Source organism: Chiloscyllium plagiosum, unplaced genomic scaffold (genome assembly GCF_037043375.1).
Source record: "Chiloscyllium plagiosum isolate Xiang-an unplaced genomic scaffold, Cpla_swu_hap1 HiC_scaffold_42, whole genome shotgun sequence".
Classification (NCBI taxonomy): domain Eukaryota; kingdom Metazoa; phylum Chordata; class Chondrichthyes; order Orectolobiformes; family Hemiscylliidae; genus Chiloscyllium; species Chiloscyllium plagiosum.
Window position 1 is genome coordinate 96,833,693 of NW_028270180.1, and position 26,474 is coordinate 96,860,166.

At 40.6% G+C, this 26,474-nt stretch overlaps 1 gene segment (V, D, J or C); it reads left to right on the plus strand.

The window, feature by feature from the left end:
* The first annotated feature begins 5,866 nt into the window (after nucleotides 1-5,866).
* LOC148138015 (Ig heavy chain C region, membrane-bound form-like) lies at nucleotides 5,867-26,474 on the plus strand. The segment is given in 7 exon segments: nucleotides 5,867-5,926; nucleotides 16,177-16,482; nucleotides 19,567-19,878; nucleotides 21,894-22,202; nucleotides 22,658-22,987; nucleotides 25,820-25,947; nucleotides 26,087-26,474. Coding segments are annotated over 7 exon segments (1,413 nt in total).

Here is a 26,474-nt window from a genome sequence, read left to right on the forward strand (position 1 = left end):
CTCTCACCCTCCAAGGAAACAAGTTCCAGTCTATCTGGATTTCCAACATGATTCTGTTCCCTCACATTCTGATTCTGTTCCCTCACATTCCCTCCTGCCACCTCAGGTCCACAAAGAGCATCCCTTGTTACTAGCTCAAAGAAATGAAAGGAACTTCTCCCACCATGTTGTTCAATTTTAGTTGGCTTCAAACACCATAAAAATAAATGTTCATGTCATTGCTGATTTATGGGAGAATTCCGTGTACACAGTATCTGCTGAAATGCCTGCAGTACCATCCTGAATCTGGTTCGCAGGTTCATCTGTTGCTCACAAACGCAACCAGACATCAGGGAATAGTGAATATCACCCACCGCCACCCCTCCACCCTTCCCCCTCTGTACTTTGCACTTTGTGAAATCCGTGTTGTCAATAATCAGTTAAAAGAAAGTTTTTTTAAAGACTTTCTTAATTCATGTTGCTGATCTTGGCTGAATAAAGGTATGTTGATGTCAGCATTTCTGGGGAGCATGTCTGCATTTTTTTCATGTCAGTTTACAATGATATTAAGTCAAGAATAGTCAAAATATCCTGAGGACCTATTAGCTCCTCAGGGCTGTACCAACTGTTTGAATATTGATACAGTTCTGCCCCTCCTTTTTCCCCATAAGCCAGGATTTACAGCATTGGAGATCATATCTATGTTGATAATGAGTTAGGCCCTACACAATGTTCCCGAATGTTTACAGTGCTATCACCTGCATGGTTATGGACAACATGCTATAAAGTGGGTGTTGGCTGGAAGGCTCTGTCTTCACGTGATACAGGTGCGATGGGCGAAGTGATCTCGCTCTGTCGTGAAAACTTCCTACTACTCGAAATTCATCTTTCCTACTTTGTCTCCAGGATGTTGCCTGGAATGGAGAATAGGTCGTACGAGGATAGGTTGAGAGTGCTAGGCCTTTTCTCATTGGAAAGGCGAAAAAAGAGGGGTGACTTGATAGAGGTTTATAAGATGATCAGGGGAATAGATAGACAGAGACTTTTTCCCCGGGTACAACAGAGTGTTACAAAGGGACATAAATTTAAGGTGAAGGGTGGAAGTATAAGGGAGATGTCAGGGGTAGGTTCTTTACCCAGAGAGTGGTGGGGGCATGTAATGCGCTGCCTGTGGGAGTGGCAGAGTCAGAATCATTGGTGACCTTTAAGTGGCAATTGGATAGGTACATGGATAGGTGTTTAAGCTAGGACAAATAGTCGGCAAAACATCGTGGGCCGAAGGGCCTGTTCTGTGCAGTATTGTTCTATGTTCTATGTCTCGTTCAGAGACTCTAATTCACATGATTCATACCGGAAATATTCCAAGCATTCGTTTCAATGAGATCAATACACTCCACCTGATAGTCTGGCTAGTGATGTGGAAATTAATGGTCTAATTAATGGTGCCAGACGATGCCTGGGACAGCATCTCTTTATTCAACTAAAGTCAGCAATGTACATTCACAATGTGAAAGGCACAAACTGTACTTTTACCCAGATCAGCCAATTTCATCTGCAGTCAGACACAACTTAAAATTCAGACCATTGCACAGAAGATAGACGAGCGCTCACAACATTGGAAATGATTTTGTTTGATGAAAGAATCCATCGTAGACTTCCTCAGAGCAATTCGTGTCAACAAACTTGTTTTTGTGTGTGTGTGTGTGTGTGGGGGGGGGGGGGGGGGGTAGCGCACGAAATGTTACTTTAATCCGATTGATGTGAACCATTTGCACTTAAGAAGTTGTTTGAAAACGTCTATCACAGTAGATACGCGAGTAAATTTTATAAATCATTGATCAAAGGGGACAATCTTTTTTGGATTCGAGGAAGATCCATAGTGATATTTTGTAAATGTTTGGAGCTGGGATTGTTTTCAATTTTGGACCCAGACATTGGTGTATTTTCCCTATGGTGGGGGATTTCAACAATAGGAACATGTTTTTCCAATGAGAGGAGAAAAATTGTAAACAGGATATCAGAGACAACCTTTTACACAGAGAATGGTTTGTGTGTGGGATGATTGGGTGGTGGATACTCACAACCTTTAGAAGACATTTGGATCAGTAAATGAATATCAAATGTTTGGAAGGATATGGGCCAAGTACACACAGGTGGGATTAGTTTAGTTTGGGATGAGGACTGGCATGGACTGGTTGGACCGAGGGGTCTGTTTCCATGCTGCATTACTCCATGACTCTCTGACTATTTATCAATTTTTCTCAACACTAAACAGTGCTACAGTGATCCTTGAATGAACTGTTGATGGTAAGTTGTGTCTGAGACTCTGCGAATATTACGTTCAATGAGAGGAGTGACTAGTTCTCCGAGTTACACAACTGAAAATAAAATTTTCTCCAGCATTGTTGCTGAGTCGTTTTGTTTCTGCGGAGGCGGTGGTTATATTTTGCAGTTGGCTTTCCACCAACTGGTCAACCGTGAGACAAAATATCTTTGACCCACTGCAGAAACTCCACCTGCTTCCAGTAAATGAAACTGGGAACTCAAGGACCTTTTCTGCAGTCAGCTTAATTGCTGCCAACTATTGGATCTGGCCGATTAAAGGGAAATGAATCAACTAAAGTAAAATCCTACCAAACAAACTATTTTTTCCCATTTACTCACAATGGACACATTTCACTTGGCATTTCTCCCTTTAAAAGGAAAGTCACTGAATACAGCATTCACTGTATGACTATCAGAAAACAGGACATTCAATGCAGTGACGTTCTGGTTAGTTCAGCCTGTTTATTGAGTATCTGTAAAGCTCCTGAAAATGAAGTTAATGGATCCAAAATCCCACATTGCAGTAACATTTGTTATCATCTCAAAGTAAATTAACAAATTTGAATTGGTTCAAACTCACATCACTTGTTACACCATTCTCTGATTCATGCATCTCATTAAAACTGAGTGGGCCCTTTATACATGGTTAACACTGGTGTACTGTAACAGCGAATTTTTGCTGATTTTTATGAGTTAACTGCCCTGTCAGAGCTATCAGTGAGCAGAGAAATGTACTGTTTATAACCTACATTCGTGGTAATTATTACTGTAATACTCTCTAACTTAACCAAACATTCCTGATGTACCCCAGACTGTTACCTGCAATAGTTTAGACGTTGAGGGTTTAAAAAAAAAGTTATGACCTGTCTTGTTCTAGTTCATTTGATGCTCTTTCAAAAGTTTACCTAGGTGTTATGTGTCGCTGCGGACTCACATTTTGTTTCTCAAGCACACAGCTTTCCTTTACTGTGCATTTTAGTGACGGAGCAATTTGAAAAAAAGATGCAGGGAGAGACATTCTGCAATGTAAGGAGGTGCTTCTAATCTCCGGGTCCAAACTGATTAGTGACATACACTCACATTCTGAACATAATCACTTTAGACATGCTCCATATTAGGTTACCGAAACTGAATTTAGAAACGCAGATTAGAAATGGTATGTTATTTTGTAATGTGAGAGAGACTTTGAGTGACAGCAAAAATAAAGTCATTCATTTTGTTGGCTAATAATATTATTGAAGTTCTTTTTAGCTTTATCTGCTTGTGGTGGAATGTGGGATTAAAGGGAGTTAATTTCTAATTGAATATTCTAAATATAATCACTTTGGACACGCTCTGTATTCAGTTGCCTAAATTGAATTTTGAAATGTTTAGTATGAATTACGTTATTTTTTAGTGCGACAGAGACTTGCAGTATCCAGGGAAGAAAAGCTCAACTGTTTTATTAGCTAGTAATATGTTTGAACTTTAATTTTAGTTTTATCTGCTTGTGAATGAATGTAGAAATAAAGGGAGCTAACTTCCAGTTGAATTTGTTTTTATAAACAAAATACATGCAACTATCATGTGAAACAGACCTGAAGCTACTCAAATTTACTTCCAAAGAAGCTATTCAGCAAAAGAAATATCCCAAGATGTGCATGTGTCCGTGTGTAAGCAAAACCTCATGTAAAGACATGATCCCATGTGTTCGGGCTGTACAAGCTGATACCAGGATCCAGTCTGAGCCTCCAGCAGGAAACCAACATGCGGAAGCTGTCAGCCTGCCCCTTCCGATGGCCATATAAATCCTGGGCACTGGACCGTAATTCAACACTCCTGGGTCGGATCTGTTTAGAAAGATCTTAGCAGAACCGCTTCCCACAAGTTGTCAGAATGATTGTGTCGACACTTTTTCTCAGTTTGTTACTGACTTTCTTATCATGTGAGTGTTTTTTGTTCAAGTCTCTCTTTGTGACTGTCTCAATGTTAGTCTACCGCAGGAATATAAAAGACTCAGCCATCATTTCATCAGCATTAATGCTCATGGTTTATTTGTTTTCTTTTTTAAACGTGTCCAGTCGGAGGTTGTTTTGACCCAGCCAGAGGCAGAGACTGGGCGTCCCTCAGGCAGCCTGGAACTGACCTGTAAAACCAGCGGGTTCAATCTTGGCAGCTACGGCATGAACTGGGTCCGACAGGTTCCCGGACAGGGTCTGGAGTGGCTGCTGTACTACTATAGTTCATCCAGCAGTAACTATGCACCAGCGATTAAGGGTCGATTTACTGCGTCCAAAGACACTTCAAACAACATTTTCGCGTTGGATATGGGGAACCTGAAGATCGAAGACACCGCCATCTATTACTGTGCAAGAGACCACAGCGGGAGGAACCAGGGCTGGACCCGTTCAAAAACAGCTCGAGGGAACATTTTGTCAATTCCATCATAAACTGACGGTCAGTACGAGTTTTAAATGCAATTCTACCAACTGCAATCTGAAGCAGACCTCAGGCTGCCTCTTACAAATCTATCAAAGAGGAAATGTACAATTTAAACTAGCAAACTGGTGACACAATGGGACAATGTTTTGGGCATGTCATATGTACGCTAACACTTCCATCAATTAAATGCTCGGACAAAATGTTCGTTTTAATATATCTGACAGCTCAGGAAATCACCGCTAATTGTTATGTCAACTATGGCATTCATTCTAAACATGACCAGTACTAAATGGCTCTTTCAAATGAAAATTGAGACCTCGAGTAAAGAACAGAGAACGAGTTTACTGGTCTACATCATTGTGATACTACAGTGGGTCACAGTGTTGTGCACAGCGACATCCTCATACAAAAACCACTAACAAGTGTTTATCTCAAATTGGTGATTTCTACCATGGCAGGAGCGAGAAATAATGTGAGATGCAATTTAAACGCAATCCAGTAGTGCTAGTTTGTACAAATGTATAATTTTTTCTACCTTCTTCGTGTTGATTGTCAAGTTAAATGCAGACCAAACCTGGAAAAGTATTCCAAGCTTTCAAAATACAATGGATAGTAAAAGCTGGAATAATGCACCAAATCATTTTTAGAGGAGTCTGAATCACTGCTTTCTAGGAAGTGAAGAAATTTTCTGCATTTTACAGTTTACAGTCTGTTATAGTATTTGACACAACGTGTCTCACAGTCATATAACTGGGGTGACACTGCAATTATGATCAATACAAAAACCTATTCAGCCTCCATTGTTTGAAACTAGTCAGTGATTACTTCTACAAACCGTCTTAACTTGCAGTGCAGTATTAGTTCTGTGCGGTTTAATGCCAGTATCACTATTTAATTTGTAAAAGTGTTGGGTAATTATCGATACACCAGTTGGGGATTTTGAGAATCAGCTCATGTGTTACTCTGTGAAGTATAAAACAGTATTAAAATTTATCAAGAATGATCAGAATTCACTAGCGCAATTATGTGATGAAGATTTATCGTGACTTTATTTTGTCTGTGGTTCTGAAAATTTAAAATGATGGCAGATTTTTGATTTGTTTTATACAGAGCTAGTTATTGTGTGACCCAGTCCAGATAATGTAACACTGTGACTATCTTGATTACTGGGGCTAAGGGACCATGGTGACAGTGACTTCAGGTAAGACCCTTGAACTTTCTTCGTGACTTTTTAAAAACTTTCTATTCATGTGACTAATTTCTGAATTAAATGAAACTCAGATTCTGCGCTTGATTTTTGTTCAGACTGATTACAGACTTCAGTTAAGGCTCAGCAAATAGTTACAGTGGGGATGATGGAGTCAGTTACTCAGTGTATCTCTTTTTTTGATCAAATGGGCATTCTGTGTGGCTGGGTTACTTGAAACACCTAATGTCTCTTAATCAGTCAGCTATAAATAATGTTTAATGTCAGTGACACCCTGACTGTGAGTTTTATTTTCAACAACAAACGCTAAGAAATCAAAGATGTTCGAGACATTACTAAACATGATTAAAATATGCTAAAATATCATTATTAATTTCTTGAATATATGTTCTTACCCTGATTATATTTTCGCATTTATTTTGTTAATTAGTTGATGACAAGCAGGTTAGAAACTGTCATAAAATTTTCTTGCGGTGCTATATTGCATTCTGTTGATTAGATTCTGAGTTTGTTTTACTTGATTCTGTTGAATTGAGTTGATTGGATTTTGGCTTTGTTTTAGTTGATTCGGTTGAACTGTGTTGATTGGATTCTGACTTTGTTTTTACTTGGTTTTGTTGAATTGTGTTGATTGGCTTTTGAAATTGTTTTATTTGATTCTATTGAATTGAATTGTTTGGATTCTGATTATGTTTCATTCAAATATGTTGTTTTGAGTTGATTGGATTCTGATTTTATTTTCCTTGATTCTGTTGAATTGAGTTGATTCGATCTTATTCAGTTTGTGAAATTGATCAGCGTTTTTATGCTTTCTGTAATCGGTGTTTTCTCTCTGGTGAGGAGATTGACTCTCTGAATTACTTTTCATTACCAATATTTGTGAAGTTCTTTGGTTTTTCATGAATCATTTCTGCATTTGTTAAACTTATATGACACATTTTTCTCTGCTTGATTGAAAACATTACATCCATTTGTAACGGTCTGAAAAACAACTTAAGGCAGAAACCCGGAAGTGTGAGAAATGAAAAAAACGAGTTTCTAATGCATTGACTTTTTAAAAAAAAACTCAGTTCTAATTGTAAACTAACTGAATTTTGTTTTGAGTAGCCTCATTCAAAATAAAATTTGGGACTAAAATCTGAAACTGCAGAATTGGTCAGATTATGTAATTGAAACTAACTTAAAATTATAATGTGGTAATATTTGTCCATTCAGTAATTTTGTTTTGACCATGAAGTGATTAATCAATATATGCCTTCAACCGCTCTACTGTGTGCTGCACAAGATTGACATGATCAGGAAGGGTGTACAGGTTGGAAATAAATTGAACTGTTGCCAGAAACGTTACAGCTTTAAGTGTTAAGTCCCCTCACAAACAAGGCTGCTGTTATGACTTGTTATTTCTATGCTATTTAATCATTAGTTTGCTGGATTCTGAGCAGGTTTGTTAGACTTCAATTTGTTTTTTTTGTGAGGTTACATCATGTTCTTGGTTCTGTTGAAAATGTTTGCAGAGCTAGTTCTGCTGCAAACTCACCGTGTTGTTATCTGGTGATCGTTGATCTGTTGAGGAGGGACTATGCTTGGGTAACATTAACTATGTTATATTTGGGAAACCGTTTCTGGTTTCTACATTGTTTTTGCAATGTTAACATGGTTGGTGACAGTGAACCGCTCCAGGTTCCCCATTCACTGCAATCAGCATGCGAGATGAAATTTCATAAAGCCAATTATTAAGTGAAAGGCAAATCGCAAAGGTTTTAGAAATGAAGGGAAAACAGATACCTTCGGGCGCCATTTTTACTTAAAAGTAATAATTAAGGATTAATCTAATCCATGCTTTACAATCCAAATTCAGAACTCCACTATCTAGTTCAATCACAAGGTGTGTTTTTTAACAGTTTACAAGTCATAGAGAAATATAAATAGAATTCCAAAAGTCTAATGTTCTAATAGTTCTTGCTCTTGAGCAAAAATGCCATGACTGTGTGATAATTGATCGACAAACACCTTTCAATTCCGTTGTATACTACATACATATTTTTCTGGCTGGAAAAGATCATTGGCAAAGACCATTTGGAAATTCTGCTCAATTCTATGAAGAACAGGTCAGTTTCACTGCTTTGATCAGTTTCACATGTAACTTGAGTTAATTAATTGTTGTGTCCCTGATTAAACTGGATTTACTGGATAAAATAAAACATTAACTGAATTATTTAATCTGCACAGTGCTTTAGGTGTTCCCAATCTGTGCATTTTAAATAAATAGTTACATTTTACAACAAAATATCAACTGAAGAGTCATTCTTTTGGAAACAACTGCTATAGTGAATTATGTGACCAAGGCCAAATTTCAAATTAATTAAAATAATCCATTCATGACCTCGCAGGGCAGCATGGGGCTCAGTGGTTGGCACTGCTGCCTCACAGTGCCAGGGTCCCAAATTCGATCCCACCCTCGGGTGACTGCCTGTGTGGAGTTTGCACATTCTCCCTGTGTCTGCGTGGGTTTCCTTCGGGCACTCTGGTTTCCTACCACAGTCCAAAAGATGTGCATGTCAGGTAATTGGCTGTGCTAAATTGCACATAGTGTTCAGGATGTGTAGGTTAGGGTGCATTAGTCAGGGGTAAATATAAATTAGGGGGAATGAGTCTGGCTGGACTACTTATTGTTCAGAGGGTCAGTGTGGAATTGTTGGGCCAAATGGCCTGTTTCTATACTGTAGGAACCCTACTCTTAAAACCATGGGAGTGCTTGCTGCAAACGCAGAGAATTCATTTTACATCGATGTGTTCAGACAGATGCAGTGTTCACAAATTTGCAGAAGACATGAACTAGAGGATAACAGAGCACATGATTTATTCAGACACTGAAAATTGAGTAATATTTATTTTAATTAATATACTTGACCGATTTATTGCAATGTCGCGATCGGAAGGAATCTGCTCACATTAGTTAAGTGTGGCAATCATTTAGATTAGATTTCCTGCAGTATGTATCGGGCCATTTGGCCCAACAAGTCCACACCGACCCTCTGAAGAGTAACCCACCCAGACCCATTCCCCTACCCTATATTTACCCCTGACTAATGCACCTAACACGATGGACGATACAGCATGACCAGTTCACCTGACCTGCACATCTTTGGATTGTGGGAGGAAACCCACACAGACACAGGGGAGATTGTGTAAACTCCACATAGGCAGCCACCCGAGGCTGGAACCGAGCCTGGGTACCTGGATCTGTGAGGCAGCAGTGCCCACATTTACTTAGACATCCGCTAAAGCGGGCAACTCCAGACAGAAGCATATTTTCAATTCATACGTTTTTAAACATTTTCGTTCATTAAAAGCAGTTAACAAAAAAATGACCTTGCCCTAATTCCTTCAACAGAAATGCTTTCCACACTGGAATGCAGTATTGACTTTATGCAGTGCATGCAAAATCTCCACAGTTCAAGGAACATTTTAAGAATATGTAAAAACAATTTAGAGAATAATCCATTTCCTCCACATCTGTGCTTTAATTGGCGATATTTCCCACCTCAATAATTTTGTTTAATACAATGACTTATTAAGTTTATTAACTCAGTGGTTATTTATGTTCATTGTGAACAAATTCTTGTTCACATTAATCCTCTGGTTAGTTCCTCTGATGAATGTTCAATTACAGTGAATATATTTGACGTGAGGAGTTGAGCAATGTATCCTCTAGGATTAAGTCTGTTGTGCAGTTTGTTTAAGTGCTATCTCTCACTAACTTGTCAATGGTCCTGACCATTTGTAAATTGTCCAGTTTGGATACCTGAATCTCAGACAGTTCAATTTTATCTTGAGCTTCAAAACCACTTTTATCTGCCAGAAATACAATATTCGATTAGGTGCCTCAGAATTGAGAGCCCTGACTAAGTTGTTCCAATCAGAACGAACGTTTCAGGAACAAAAGGCAGATAGCAAGAGTTTTGAAATTGGTTGTTGGCAACAAGAGATATTTGATTGAGCGAGGCAAAGGGAAATATGCTGTATATTTTCTTTGTGCCTCAGTTATGCAGGACATGTTTTGTGGCACAATGTAGAATCAGATTTTTTTTGCATCTTATTATTTGAAGACCTATTATCAGCTTTTAATGTCACTGGAAACGGTCATATTACACTTCAAAACATTTTAATCTTTACCAAACTAAATAGACCGTCTGGTGCAGCAACATTCACAGGGAAAGAGGAAGGGAGTTCTAGGTTGGAATCCAGTGACAGTGAATTGATGGCAATGCAATTCCTAGATTTATTCCTCTGTAGTTCCCATAGAGTTTGAACAATTTGGAGCTGCTGTCAAAGCATTCTTCGATAAATGTTGAAATGTTACTTTAATTATACAAACATTCTGGAACAATCCCTGGTTGTTGGAAGGTGATAATAACTAACATGGTTTATGTACTGTCAAAACATGTGGGCTGTGTTCTCCGTGATAGTGTCAAGCTCATTGTGTTCAGGTCTGTTGTGATGTTGTAGTAGAGTCCCTGATTCTGTGCCGGGGGGCCTGTGTTCACTTACAACCTGTTAGAGAGGTATGTAACACAATCTCTTATCAGGTTACTTCAGTGCAAGAAAGCAGATTGACATGTCTGGGTGTTTGTTGGAATTCCACTCACAGAGGCCAATGAAATCTATTCAATCGCTGTCCTGACTTGTGTCTCTTAGATATTAAACAGAAGTTTGGTGGTTAGCAGCTTTTTCCAGATCAATATTTGTTCACAAGCTTTTGGGCATCGCTAGATGGTGTTAATGGAGTAAGTGCTCAAAGAAATCCCAGCTTTTGACTTGCTGTTATGACAATATCATTTATAACTAATCCAGAATGAATCATTTTCGAAGCATATTTGATGAGATTATGCTTAGGCTGGTTTACTTTATATTAAACCAGTGCTGGAGCTGAATTTGATTGTTCAGTACGGTGGGAGTTCCGCTGAATCCAACACTTGCAGCAGATGGTGAAAGCTTTTCAGTTGGTCTTCAATTGCTATCTCAGACCGTCCAGTACCTCTGCTAAGAATTATTTTTCCAACAGGAGTCAAGCCAATGTAATCACTGTTTATCTCAACAGGTGTGAGCTCTTGTGCCAAAAACATGAAAACAATTTGGTGAAGGCGGGAAGGGGGTCTCTGGATGCGAAAGGTTAACCTTGCCTTCTCTCCCCAGGAGCTGCTAGACCTGCTGAGTTTCTTCAGAAATTTCTGTCTTTATTTTGGTTTTCTAGCATTTAAAGTTTGTTGTTTCATTGAAAAAAGTTGTGTTCGATGAAGCACGTTCTTCAGAGAAAAGATGCATTTGAACAAATTGTGAATGTTCAGAGATATTAAATATTAGAGAATCATTGAATTGGAGCGCCCTGATCTCTAGCTGTAGTTTCACAAGAAACTATGATGAAGTAACAACACACTCCAGAGCGCAGTGGCTGCTGTAATTGGGTGGAAGTTATTTTGATCACTCAGATAGAGAATGTCAATGATCCCCTTCCAAATAATCAACTGAAGATTTTTTTACAGCATGTGTGAAACAGTTAATTTGTTGAAATATTTTAATAAAAAGTGTTCACCGCCAGTGCTAGCTTAATGAATGACACAATGATAGGAAGGTAGGAGCAAGAGGAGGGCACTCAGCCCCTCGAGCTGTTCCACCACTTACTTAGATCATGGAGCATCTGTGAGCTAAATCCACTGGTCTCCTTTTGGCTAAAACTCTTTAACACCTTTGATTAACAAGCAAAAATTATCCCAGATTTACTGATTCGACTGCCCGTAACAAAGGGAGACACCATTTCTGAAAGACATTCCTGTGAGTACTGTGACACAATGAGGCTGGAATTAATTGCTGATGAAAGTAAACTTTCAATCTCTGACAATTTCCAATTGAAACATCCCAATCACCATATTTCATTAATTTAACACTATACTTCCCTGGAATAAGGAAATATAATGTGTGATTGCGTTGCTAAAAATGAGGGAAGCTTCATTCCTATTATATAATTAAGAAATAGCTCTGTTCATTCAGTGAAAACACAGTCAAATCACACAAAAGGAAACCATGTCATCTTGTGTAGACACACAAGTGCCTCAAATAATTTTCAATTCTTCCAGTGGTTGTTTGAATCTCTAGACAGGTGTGGAAGTGTCAGACTTTTTATATCGCCTTGAGAAACCAGTTATCATCAGTCTATTTGAATTGCTTAAGTTTGTGTGGTATTAGCACATTCACAGCGCTGTTAGGAAGTGAGTCCCATGGCTGTGATTGAGGAAGAGGAAACGGCAGAGAAATAATTGAGAGTCAAGTTGAAGTCTAAATTGGAGGAGAGCTTTCAGGTGAAGCATTTACATGCATGTGCGCCCTTATCCTCAAGGATCACAGTTTTGGAACATGCTGCTGAAGGGACATGTCAGCATGCAAACTGGAAGCTGAAGAAGGCCCCTCGGACCCTCTAGAATGCTATTCCATTCATGGGATCATCATTAATCTTGCTGCTCACCAGTCTTCCCAACACACCGATAACATTGAACCTGATTGTTTACTGTCCAGCAAAAGAATGGTGAAACTTTGGAATTCTCCACCACAGAAATTGATTCAGGACAAAACATTAAATGATTTCAATAAGGAGATAGATTCCTTTAATCCTTAAATAAATGCTCCGGATATGTGGGAGAAAGGCAAACAGGGTACAATATTGGTTGAAAGCCATGAAAACATTGAATGGGGCATGGTTTGTAAGTTTGCACATAACACCAACATTGGTGATATAATTGGCAGTGAAAGTTATCTAAACGTACAATGAGATCTTGATCAGCTGGGCCAATGGGCTAAGGAGTGGCAGATGGAGTGTAATTTAAATGAATACGACGTGTTGCTTTTTGAGAAGACAAATCAGGTCACAACTTACAGAGTTAATGGTAGGGCACTGGATAGTGATGTTGAACACAGGACCCTGAGGGTCCAGACTCATAGATTCTTGAAAGCGTTGTCTCAAGTAGCTCGTGTGTTGCAGGTGTTTGGCACATGTACCTTCATTGGTCAGAGCACTGAGTGCAGGAGTTGGAGCTACATGTTGTACATGTCCAAAACATTGGAATGAACTGCCAGGGGAAGTGGTAAATGCAGAGATAGGTCCAACATTTAGAAGACATTTGAACAGCTCCAGGAACTGGATCGGTCTGGATGGATATGGGCCAAAGGCAGGCAAGTGGAATTAGTTTAATTTGGGAACTCTGGTCAGCATGGATGAGCTGGACCAAAGGAACTGTTTCTGTGCTGTACGACTTTATGACTCACTGACTTTATGGTGGAGTAGGCTCAAAGTTGGAAGGTGGTGAGCAAGTGAAAGGCTAGATTAGGCATGTGGGAGAGTTTGCGCTGGTAGGCTGTGAGGTGTTAGCTGGCTGCTGGGTAAGCTTGCATGCACTCTGTCTGGCAAGGTGGCGTCAAGGTAAATGGTAATGGTCACAGGATAATTTGGTCGAATTGTGCTTGATAGGTGAGGGGTAGTTTGAGCTGAAATGCAAGAGGTCTGTCTTTGCCAGGCTAGTTTATGGAGAGGTGGGAAGGATGCCAGGCTGGTTAGTGTAGAGGTGGGCAGAGTGCCAGGCTGGTTAGTGTAGAGGTGGGCAGTGTACCAGGCTGGTTAGTGCAGAGGTGGGCAGTGTACCAGGCTGGTTAGTGCAGAGGTGGGCAGTGTGCCAGGCTGGTTAGTGCAGAGGTGGGCAGAGTGCCAGGATGTTTCGGGGGTGGAAGGTTACTGTAATGAAGTGACAGGGGGACGTGTTGTCAAAATGCAAAGCTCGGAGTCTGGCAAAATGGTGGGTGGTAAAGGACAGATGTGAAAGGAGCTGGGATGCAATGTGCACAGGTTGACTTGGGTAAGGTGAGAGGTCAGTGATCAAGGGCTGAGGTCATGTCTTGGGTAGTGGGCTTTTGTCCGAGGTTGTGAAAATGATGGTGCCAGGTCCTGTCAGGGCCAGATTCACCATGGGCCAGGTGCAGGGCGGCAGGAGTGTAAATGAGTGAAAGGAATTGAGATCATATGTCCATCTGGAATATAGAACATTACAGTGCAGTACAGGCCCTTCAGCCCTCGATGTTGCGCTGACCTGTGGAACCAATCCGAAGCCTATCTATCCTACACGATTCCATTTTCATCCATATGTTTATCCAATGACCTTTTAAATGCCCTTAAAGTTGGTGAGTGTACTATTGTTGCAGGCAGTGCGTTCCATGGCCCTACTACTCTCTGAGTAAAGAAACAACCTCTGACATCTGTCATCTATGTCCTCTCCTGCTAGCCATCACTATTCAAGGAAAAAGACTTTCACTGTCCACCCTCTGTTTACCTTTTATGTCTCAATTAAGTAACCTCTCAACCTTCTTCTCTCAAATAAAAACAGCCTCAAGACCCTCATCCTTTCCTCATTAAACCTTCCCACCATACCAAGCAACATCCTGGTAAACCTCCTCTGAACTCTTCCAAAGCTTCCACATTCTCCCCATAATGTGGTGACCAGAACAGTACACAATACTCCCAAGTGCAGCCACACCAGAGTTTTGTACAGCCGCAGCCTAACCTCGTGGTTCTGAAACTCATTCCCTCTATCGATGAAAGCCAACACAAAGTATGTCTTCTTAACAACTCTATCAAACTGGCTGGCAACTTTTAGGGATCTATGTACATGGACACCGAGATCTCTCTGCTCAGCTACACTACCAATATGGATTGCCTTGGATGTGTTTCGTGTGATAGGGGCAGTGTGTTCCGGGCATGAATGGGTGTATAGCAGGGTAGGTGTTGTCAATGTGAGTGTGAATTTAGGTCTAGACAGAGTAAGTGCAGTGGTTAGTCTGAGACATGAGGTTTGGTGGTGAACTGTGTGTCAGTTTGATAGTTATTAAAGTTAAAGATTACTTGTTCATCTCTCAAATCATATTTACGTAAATACTCAGCTGTAACACTCCAAAGTCTCTGAACCATAATAGTCCTCCATTTTTCAGAGGCCTCCAGAATTCAGATAATTGTAAATGAGATGTTTCAACTTCCAGACAATTGGCATGAGTTCAGCCGTGACAGCCATCCTCCCCATCCCAGTGCTCAGCTCCTGCCTGTGCTGCTGCTGCAGTGACCTTCCTCCCAGAGAGAACATTCTGCCTTGCATTGATAAGTGAGGAAGGCTCACTGGACCTGATTTCCAAGTATGGGGACGGCAAACACGAGGGGACACAACTTTAAAGTGAGGGGAGATAGGTAGAAGACAGATGTCAGAGGTAGTTTCTTTACTCATTGAGTAATAAGGGTATGGAATGCTTTGCCTGCAACAGTAGTAGATTCGCCAAGTTTAAGTACATTTAAGTCGTCATTGGGCTAACATATGGACGTACATGGGATAGTGTAGGTGGGATGGGCTTCAGATTAGTATGACAGAGCAGCGCAACATCTAGGGCCGAAGGGCCTGTACTGCGCTGTAATGTTCTATGTTCTATGATTCACTCTGACTTCTCTCCTGGGGTACTGCCAGCTGTTGGGTATTTCCAGCAGCATGGCACCTCGTGGGGCAGCACGCTGGTTCTGTGGTTAGTGCTGCTGCCTCACAGTGCTAGGGACTCGGGTTCCATTCCAGCCTCGGGTAACTGTCTGTGTGGAGTTGGCACTTTCTCCCCATGTCTGTGTGCGTTTCCTCCCACAGTCCAAAGATGTGCAAGCTGGGGGAATTGCAAATGTTGTGTTCAGTGATTGGGAGTTTAGGTGCATTAGTCAGGGTTAACTGTAGCATAATAGGGTAGGGGAATGGGTCTGGATGCGTTACTTTTCAGAGGGTGGATGTGGACTTGTTGGGCCAAATGGCCTGTTTGCAAACACTGTAGAATTTCGATGAATCTGCATTTCCTTGGTTTGTAGTTTGTGAAACGTCTCTGCTCTTCACAGCAATCCAGTGAAAGTGTCAGTTGGTGAGATCTTCAAACAGTTACTGGGGTGGGATCAGGATGTTCTTCTTCCTAAATTATATGGTAATGGTCAAGGTCGAGGGCATGTTTCTAAAGAGTGAACCAATGATCATGATCAGCAACTGGTAGGAAACAAAAATAAACCCCAGTTATGCTGTCGACTTCAGCGGGAGCATACTGGCAAACGTTTACAGCTGAGGATACATTTGAGTAACTGATAAGGTCAAATTTACAGAAACTAACATGCTCAATTGGTCATTCTATTGTAGAGACACCGTCTCCCCCCACGCTTTATGGCCTGGTCTCCTCCTGTCAGGAGCACAACACCGGTTCTGTGATCTTTGGTTGTTTGGCGATGGACTATTCCCCTGACGTCACCAAGGTAACCTGGAAGAAAGGTGGGGAGCTAATCACGACTGGATTGAAGACTTACCCATCAGTGAGAAACAAGAAGGGAACCTACACCCTGAGCAGCCAGTTAACCCTGCCCGGGTCAGCGGTAGATTGCCCCAGCAAAATCTCCTGTGAGGTTCAACACAGCGGGACACACAAGAGCAAAGAAATGCCATGTCCAGGTACGTGTTGTAGGAACTGAGATAAACAGATCATCTGTGATTAACATGAATAAGGCATTATTTATAACCGTTTTCACAGACTCACCTTATACAGCACAGGAAAAAGGCCCTTTGATCCACCCAATTCACGCCTATCAATAACAGCCACCTAACTATTCCAGTCTCATGTGCCAGCCTTGTGTGACTTGCCCTTGCAAGGATACTTCATACTTATAATGAGGGGCTCAGTCTCTACATGACTTATAGGTGCTGAGCTCCAGGCTAACACCACCCTCTGTTTGATTTTGTTTTCCCCTGAGATCCACTTGGAACCTCCTGGCCTTACCTTCACCCTGTGCCCCTGAGGCATTGATCTCTCCATCAAGGGGAAAGGTTTCATCCAGTTTACCCTGTCTATGCCTAAAATAATTCTAGACATTATGATAATCTTCTTCCTAATTCTCCTCTGCTCCAAGGAAAACCCCTGTCTATCTAAACTAGTTTCATAACTAAAACCCTCCAACCCAGGCAAGACGCTGACAAATCTCATCAATACTGCCTTCAGTGTAATCACATTCCTTCCATAACATGCACACAACGCTTCAGTATGGCCTAACCAGTGTTTTATTAAGTTCCAGTATCATCTCACCACTCTTCATTGTCAATGTCTAGGCTAATAAAAGCAAATATCCTCCCACCTTCTTAGACCCTTTATCCAGACGACACAGTACTATAGGGGATCGGTGGGTACATGCACCAAAGATCCTCAGGCCTTTCCAGGGTTCCACCATTCAAAACGTCATACCTCACAGATTCTTCTGCCGAATTACATCACCTTACATTTATTCAGAATAATTTCCATTTGCAACTTTTCTCTTCACATACAACCAACCCTTTTATATCCTCCCGCAATCTAAAGCCATTATGCTCATGACTTACCAACATGACAGTTTTCATTTCATCTGTGAATTCACTGGTTAATCCTCCTAAATTTGAGTCTCAATCATTGGTATGTAAGTGAAATAGCACGGAAATCAACACCAATCCCTACAGAACACCAGGAGACATAGATTAACAGTCACGCAGACACCCGATGACTATTATCCCCTGCTCCCATCACTCAGCCAGTTCTAGATCCAATCTGTCAAATTAACTCGGATCCCATTGGCTCTGATTATTGCTATCATCTGGACATCGAGTTATCTCTATGAAAACTACTATCAAATTGTTACACATGACTTCCTCTCAATAAAACCGTGTTAAAAATTGTTGATTTATCTTCCAAATGAAGACTAATTTCACTTCTCAATAGTTTCCTTACCACTGAGACGAGCTTGACAGATCTGTGTTTTCATTATTTATCCCTTCTTTCGTCCTGCATAACAGTGCAACGTTAGCTGATCTACACTCACTTGGCACAACTGCTGTGGCCCGACAGGAATTCTAAATTATTGTCAGCAACCCAACTATTTCATCCTTTGCATCGCTCAACCGCTTGGTATACTTTTCATCTGCCCTGGAAATATAACCACTTTTCATTCAGCAAGACAACACAGAACATCACGTCATGTGTCCTAATTTCTGAAAGTACATCACAACACCCCTCCATGATTTCTGTCCCCACATTGTCACTATTACTAGTGAACACTGACACAACACATTCGTTTTGACCACAAACTAATCCTCCGGCTCCACTCCAATAATAACACTTAATGGGCATTACTGTTTCCCGAATAATTCTTTTATTATGAATGAGCCTGTAACTTTTAAAAATATTTTCCTTTATTTTGACTGCTATTATTTTCTCATGGTCCCTTTTGCTCTTCTAACTCTGCACAATTATGATTCCTTTGTCTTTCAAACTCCCCCTTGCACGTTCTGTACTCCATATTAGTTTCTATTGTTTTGAGATTTCAGTATAGACCGGAAGCCTCCCTTGTTTCTCTTTATCTCCCTCTCCATGCCCTTTGGTGTCCAGAGCCCGCTGCATTCTTGGTACCACGCAGTGGCTTCCTGGGATTTTCCTATCTCTTTCTTAAATGTGTCACACTGCTCTGACTCAGATTTACCAAGAAGTGTCAGCTTCCAGTCCACTCTGGTCAAGTCATTACCTGATCTTACTAAAACTGTCCTTCCCTTTTCAGAACTTTGGACCAATTTCTATTCCTTTGCAGTACAATCTGAAATCCAACTGATTTACCATCACTGTCTGCAAAGTGCTCCACCATTGGTGTTTTACCCACTGGGTCGACTTCATTCCCTAAAGTTAAGTTCCGGTTCACCCCTCTCTTGCAAGGTCTGGATTAAAATTCTCTGTATTAAACACATACTTTGTTCAAATATTCTCCTGGGGGCATTTTCAGAATTGTGCTCCCACTAAATTTTTGACAAAATGAATATCCAAGCCTATGCAGAGGAAGTGAAAAACCTCTTTTCTCATTCCCCTATTTAATTTACATGTCTCTGAAATTTGCCCATGTATTTGCACTTGGTCTTTTGGACCAACAATAAGGTCTATCGTGCTCTCCCAATAGTTATGTTTGCTGTGTTTTGGTTTTGAAGTACTGTCCATTTGCCTTTGTTCAAGGAGATATCCATGATTTGATTTCTCTTTACAGCCTAAAATACTCTTGTCAGAATTGCAACAGAAACAACATTCTGTACCGCACACCCCCGCCCCCATAATTTTCTGTCTTTCCCTGTCTCGCCTGAAGGCACTAAATCCTGGAATATTGAATAGCCACTCCTGCCCGGCTCTCAATATGTCTCCGTGATAGCAACGGCATCATATCTTCATTTATGCCAGTAATTCGTCTGCCTTGTTCATCAGACTCTGTCATTAAAACGAATACCATCCATTGTTGCTATCTCCCTTCTGATTTAACCGGCCTATAGTTTCTAGACCTCTTTGACTCACTTGCAGTGTCCTATAATTTTAGACTTTCACATTGTCCTGCTGATCTTTCTGTGTGGATCCCAGCTTCTCCAGCACTCTGCACAATTATGATTCCTGTATCCATTAACCACAAGAAACCTTGATATATGAGAACTGATTGTATTTGTTCTGAAATTCGTCGGATAATGTATGCGATGTGTTTCCTAAAGGTCCAGACATTCTCCCACCAACTCTTCTCCTAACTGTGAGCTCCAGTGAAGACATCGCAAGCAGCAAGTTTGCAACCGTCGTCTGTTCAATCATCGAGTTCCGTCCGAAGTCAATCTCCGTGAGTTGGTTGAAAAATGGCCGACGCTTGGATTCTGGCTTCTTCACGTCTCCCGTGTGTGAGGCGAACGGGAACTTCTCGGTGACGAGTCGGCTGATGGTCCCTTATGGTGAATGGTACAACAGTGCGGTCTATACCTGCCAGGTCACTCATGGAGAGAACACTCAAAGTAAAAACATCACCGCACTCCAGGGTAAGAGACACAGACTGAGAGAGCTACAAATCACTCTGAACTCTGACGTGAATCAAACACACTAATTTATCAGGCGTAGTAAACAGCACGGTACAGCTTCTCGTTTCCCAACATGCCACGTATCTCATTTCAGTTTGAGTGTTACATTAGCATTGCTCATAATTCAACCTTTTGGCAAGTCAGAAAAGCATGTTTCCTCTCTGTTGAAGATAGATATATAGACAGTGAGCTTTGTTAAATAGTTTGTTGCCTGACCATGCTGGGAGAGGCATTCAGAGTGCTGAATACTTGCCTGGTAGCCGCTTCAAGGGTAAGTTTGGGGGTAGAGGGGGGATATTGGAGAGATAGAACATAGAACATAGAACAATACAGCACAGAACAGGCCCTTGGGCCCACGATGTTGTGCCGAACAAATGTGATTGAAACATAGAAAATACTGAGAGACTGAGGTCGAGTGAATGTGGAATAGATGCTTTGACTGGTAGGCGAGACTAGGACCCAAAGGCACAGTCTCAGGGTCAAAGGGGCACCGTTTAGAACTGAGATGGGGAGGAATTTCTTCAGCCAGAGGGTGATGAGTCTGTGGAACATGTTGCTGCAGAGGGCTGTGGAGGCCAGGCCATTGTGTGTATTCAAGCCAGAGATAGATCGGCTCTTGTTTAGTATGGGGAGAAGGCAGGAGAATGGCTTCAGCCCGAAATCTCGATTTTCCTGCTCGTCGGATGCTGCCTGACCTGCTGTGCTTTTCCAGCATCATTCTGATCTAAACTCTGGATTGGCCGAACAGCCTTATTCTGATCCTCTATCAAATTGACGTGGTTAAAATATGCAGTGACCCTTACTTGAAAATAAATCAAAAATGCGTTCAATGCTTCATTCCCTGCTCAGGAATGACCTGTTGGTTGGACATTGTACGACATCGATTTTTATCTGGTACTGAGCTCTTTAACTTCATTTATGGGATCAGACCACAGACCAAGTGGCTATCACATTTGATGAACTGGGATAAACGTGATCTCACTAAGCTTCTTTAAGATGCTCTCTGTAATTAGTGGATGAGGCAGGAGAATAAATTCTGGTGGGAATGCTACAATAGGGATGAATGAACTAGGAACTCGAGACAGGCTGATTTAGCCTGGTTTGCGGTGGCGATGTTTACACAGTGAGTAGTGGATGTCTATAAAATTAGTGACATTTCCATCGCGTTTGTAGATTAATTTAAGACGCTTTTGTTTGTTTTTTTTTCTCTCCTGCTCTATGAAGAAATTAAAAAATGCAGCTTGGTAAATAAAGTGAAAGTACAGACCAGTTATGAACTAACTGAATGGAGGGAAAGACTTAAGGAGATGGGTGTCCTTCTCGATATCCAATGCTGTACTCGATGTCTTGTTTTCAGATCTATTCCAAACACAGCCCACGAGGAACAATGACATAAATTAGAGAATGACATCACACCAATAACGCAAAGTATTTTTAATCATGTTAAATATAATGAACAGAATTTCCATGGCTGTTCACTGCTCCTGTAACACTTTAGAACTCTGCAAAGAGAATAATAATTATTTATTATAATCTGTCCAAAATTTGGGATGTGATTTGGCAGTCAGTGTGACCAGCAGCACTTGCACCGAAAGGTTATGAACATGGAAATGAACTCATTATATTCAGATTACTCTTGTCACAAGTATCAATGGATGGTCTTAAGTGAGAGACAAACTCCGAAAGAAAGGTAATTCCATGGGTTACATGATGGTATCTTCGATGATTTTACTTTTTTCACAGGTTTCACTTGTTACAAAGCCAGTGTTCTTTCGGAATAATTACACAGGGTATGTTATAGGTAATCACAAATGTTTCACAGATCAAAATACATCAACAATAGTAAGCATCGTTTCAGCAATAGTTGGAGTTGCCATTTTGAAGGTGGTGTCTTCACCCTGTGAAGGAGTAATCTGAAGATTGGCTGTTTGTATCAGAAAGGGGCATTTTCATTGACTTTGATTTTTGTTTCATAGAAGATACCGAGTGCCACCCTAACACCGTTAAAATCCTCCCACCGCCAGTAGAACAAGTCTTACTGGAGGCGACGGTGACGTTAACCTGCGTTGTGTCCAATCTTCCTTCTGGAGTCAATGCGACCTGGAAACAAGAAAAGAAGCCTCTGAAATCAGAGATTGCTGAGCAGCCTGGACAGAATCCCGACAGCGTGATCAGCAAATTAGACATTTCTACTGAAGCCTGGCTGAGTGGCGTTACTTTTGAATGTGTGGTGTACCATCAGAATCTACCGACTCCGCTGAGAGACTCCATCCACAAGGAGAAAGGTGAGCGGTGAGATTAAAGCACAAAGGATCCCACGTGTAATCCAGATCCAGTTACATCAATGACAGGCTTTGATTGGTAATGAGCAAACACCGTTAGGAGCATTAATGATGCATCTGAAGGCAGGATAGCTAAGTAGCTGATTAAGAAAAAGATGGACCAAAGGATATTGTATTCTGATTAAATCAGATAAGGTGGGAAGAAGCCTGGGATGGGACGCCACCATCAGCAATGACAAATGGACAGAATGTCCTCGTTGTGGGCTGGAAACATGGAGGCAACCTTCACATGAAACTTTCCTTTTTTTAATGAACAGTATGCGTACCATTCTGCTCCTTTAGAAAACGAAATTAAATAAATCCCAAATTAAACATGGCGTATTTTAATATTTAGTGAAATTGTGATATTGGTTCAGGATTTTTTTGATTGATTTATATTTGTCTCAAATATTCTGCAGTGATTAATCCGCTGGAGCCATCAGTGTCGGTCCTCCTGCCACCAACAGAAGAAATCTCCGCTCAGAGGTTTCTCTCCCTCACCTGTTTAGTGAGAGGTTTCTCCCCCCGAGAGATCTTCGTCAAGTGGACAAACAATGACAAGCCGGTGAATCCCAGTAACTACAAGAACACTGAGGTGATGGCGGAGAGCGACAACACTTCCTTCTTCATCTACAGCCTGTTATCCATTACAGCGGAGGAGTGGGCCAGCGGTGCTTCTTACTCCTGTGTGGTGGGACATGAAGCGATTCCATTGAAGATCATCAACAGAACAGTCGATAAATCCAGCGGTAAACCGAGTTTTGTAAACATTTCACTTGCACTGATGGACACCCGTTAATTCATGTCAATAAAAATCTCAAAGTTGCATTTAATAATTCAACAGAAGTAATGAAGTGTTTTTTTTCCTCCAGTTGTGAGTTAAATACTGAATTAGTTGTTTCCCACTCTGACTTACATTCCATCTGTGTAGTTAAAGTGTACTATTAACAGGTCTGTAACAAGTGTCTTGTGCAGTTAATGTTCTCTGCTCAGATACACCCTGGGTCAGAGACAGAGTAAAGCTCACTCATTGCAGGATTCCACCAAGTACCTTATCCATCCTAAATCCCTCTGTGACACAATCTGACAATGTCCATTTTATGTCAAGGGTAGGGCACGAGTTTTGAACTTGGTGTTTTTGATTCCCCCGATTGGACATTCTTACAAACTTCATGTCAGTTTTAAACTGCCAAATTGCACCAATTGGAAATGTAAATTTAAGACACTTTAAAATTAAATTTGATTGGAACATACCAATCGTAAAGAGTGCAGAACAGTTTGAATGTAACCTTTGTTTCTGGGGAACTGCCAGGGATCTTGCGCCAGCGCATGAGTTGACAGAATGTATCTTCACTTTCACACCAAAGAGAATCAACAGATAAGTTGTTGTGGAGCAGAGGGGAGGGGAACGATGAATGGTCTGTCCTCTTGCTCCCTGTGCAGAGGTTTCATGGTGCATGTCCTCTGTAATGTAACCCAGTTGCTAACAGGGACAGTCAACTTCTTGCTTACTGTCCAAAGATTTAACATTTCCATGCAAAACAATACCTTTGAAGCATGTTAGACACGCTTGGCTCTGTTAACAAATGATTAACATTGATTCCCATAATCCGAAACTGGTGTTTGCATCGTCCCAGTTTGAATTCCATAGTTTTGTCTCAGTTTTCTGGAACACATGGGATCAATTCTGGTATTCGAATACCTGATATCATTTTGTTTCACAGACAGAACACAAGTAGACATTTTCTAATAAACATATTCAGAAATGTTATCTCTGGGACAGTGGGGATTTGAACACACGCCTTTTCTCTCAGAGACAGAAGTTCTATCACTGCAACAGAGGAGTTGCTCATAAAACGCTTATCTCTGCACAACGATGGGAAATGTTTCCTGCAACACCAAGGTCAAAATCTAATTATGGGCAATGCATTAAAATTAGAACAATAAATTAGAATAATAAAAATTGCAGTCTGGTATAAGAACAGATACAGAGAGATGATCGCAAATACACACGGAATGACACATATACGGGCTCTCACCTAAAGACACATATTTATGTGCACACTCAAATGTGCATATAGATAAGATGTCACACATGCATACTCACACAGAGCCACACATGCAAGTGGTACTTGAACACTCACCTAAGCTCATACAAAAACTCACATACACCGAAAGAAAATCATTTGCACAAATGAACAGGAGTACTCACACATAACCATGAGAAACATCGACACACGGTAACACACAAATGGGCATGAATACATATACATTCATCCAGCACAATGCGTACAGACATACACACATGAACACACAGATACAAAATCTGAAAAATGTCCTCCCACATGTCAACTCACACAGGCACGTAAGTGCACAGAGATAACCATTAATATCATTATTTTCCCATTTTCAGAATCACAAACATACGATGACAGAGGCAGCTTAATTAGTTATTTTTAAACCACATTGATCAGCATGTATACAATATCACACGCACACACAAATTCAGAGTCTCACATGCAGACACACAAGTGCATAGATGAACAAATAGAGGGGCGTTTATTAAATAAGGGTAATGGGCACAAGGATCAGCAAGCATCCACAAACAATAGTACAAACAAGCTGATCAGGAGATGGTTTGGGAAAGATTGCCACACAAGCAATCATCATCATATAAATATAAACATCCATCAAAACATAACATTGCATGCTAACATTTATTAAGCATAAACATGAAAATAACCCAGTGTAGGTAGGATCTGAAACAGGCACAGAAGCACACGTTTTAGATAGCACTAATTAAAAGTGAACACTCACAAAGACATTACAAGATAAGCATAGGCAGCAACGAAGTGGCATATTAGCATGATGATCTTACACAATGTGAAAAGACCAAAATTAAGGTGCACAAACACATGAGCACACCAGCAGTAAAGGAACAGGAATATGTTTATTCATGCACAGACTCCAACATGGGCTAGAGTGAAGTAAGAGACTCTCATAACCACATACACAAACATTAAAGAGAAACCAAACACACCAAGCAGTAGATCAAATAAATTAAGGGACACACGTACAAAAACTTATTCCTAAATATACAGATCCTTCAAACAAAAATATGAAGCAATGTCCTGACTGTGATGTCACTTATATTCATGATTTGCCAAGCAATTGGTCACCAATACAAAAGATGAGAATCACATTTGAACTTTTATTCAGTGCTGGCCACAATTTTCAAATAAAGTGCTGTCACAGCCTATATTTAAAATATAATGATATAATTAAAATCATCATTCGTAATAAGCATTCTTCAAATTATAATATCCTTAAATAATAGATGAAAAGAAAAATAATTTAAAACGTTCTGACATGGACAATGAAGAAAGAACATGTGCACTTAGTATTTGTAATTTCTTGCTGAGTCAATAATGCACTAATAGATACAGATAAGAGTCACACTTGAGAAATCCCTGACTGCTTTATGAAGATGTAATGGTCTCCAATTACATGACTTGGATGCAGATAGATCGATCTGGATCAATAAACAATCTAAATGCGTCCTCTCGGCTTTATATTCATAGATTCAATAGATCGCACTTGGATTGAAGACTATGAGGATGGTAACAGCAACATCTGGACAACTGCTTCCACGTTCATCACCTTGTTCTTCCTGAGTATTTTCTACAGCGCTGCCGTCACTCTGGTGAAGGTGAGAATAATCACATCTTTCTCACGCCAATCAGCCCAATATGTTGTGTGAAATCTCGAAGTGTGACATTGAATAAACATTAAATCTGAAAGTCCCTGATCATAAACATCTGCGTCATTGCTTTCTCTCTCTTTTCCAGGTTAAGTGAATGAGTTGTGGACCCCTTTGATTTTCCTGATCTGCTTATCAAGGTCTCTGAATTCCCAATCTCCAATCTGTCCTGTTGCTGACTCTAACAGTGAGATGACTTCAGTTTATCAGCGTGTAACTGAGACAATTATTGATGGATTTTCCTTTTTACTTTGATATCTTTGAGATGGTTGTGGTTGGAAGAATTTGTAGCTTCCCAGTTGTTTGAAGCCCGTTTGTTTTGTTTTTATTTGTTCCTTACTCAGAATGGTTGCCTACCCTTTCTGATGAGCCTTTGTATTCCCTTTCTTGTGACTGTTACTGATGTACAGAAAATTCCCAGCTCACAGCGCATGTGTTCTCGTCTCAATGTGGCATCCAGCCATTATATTCACTTC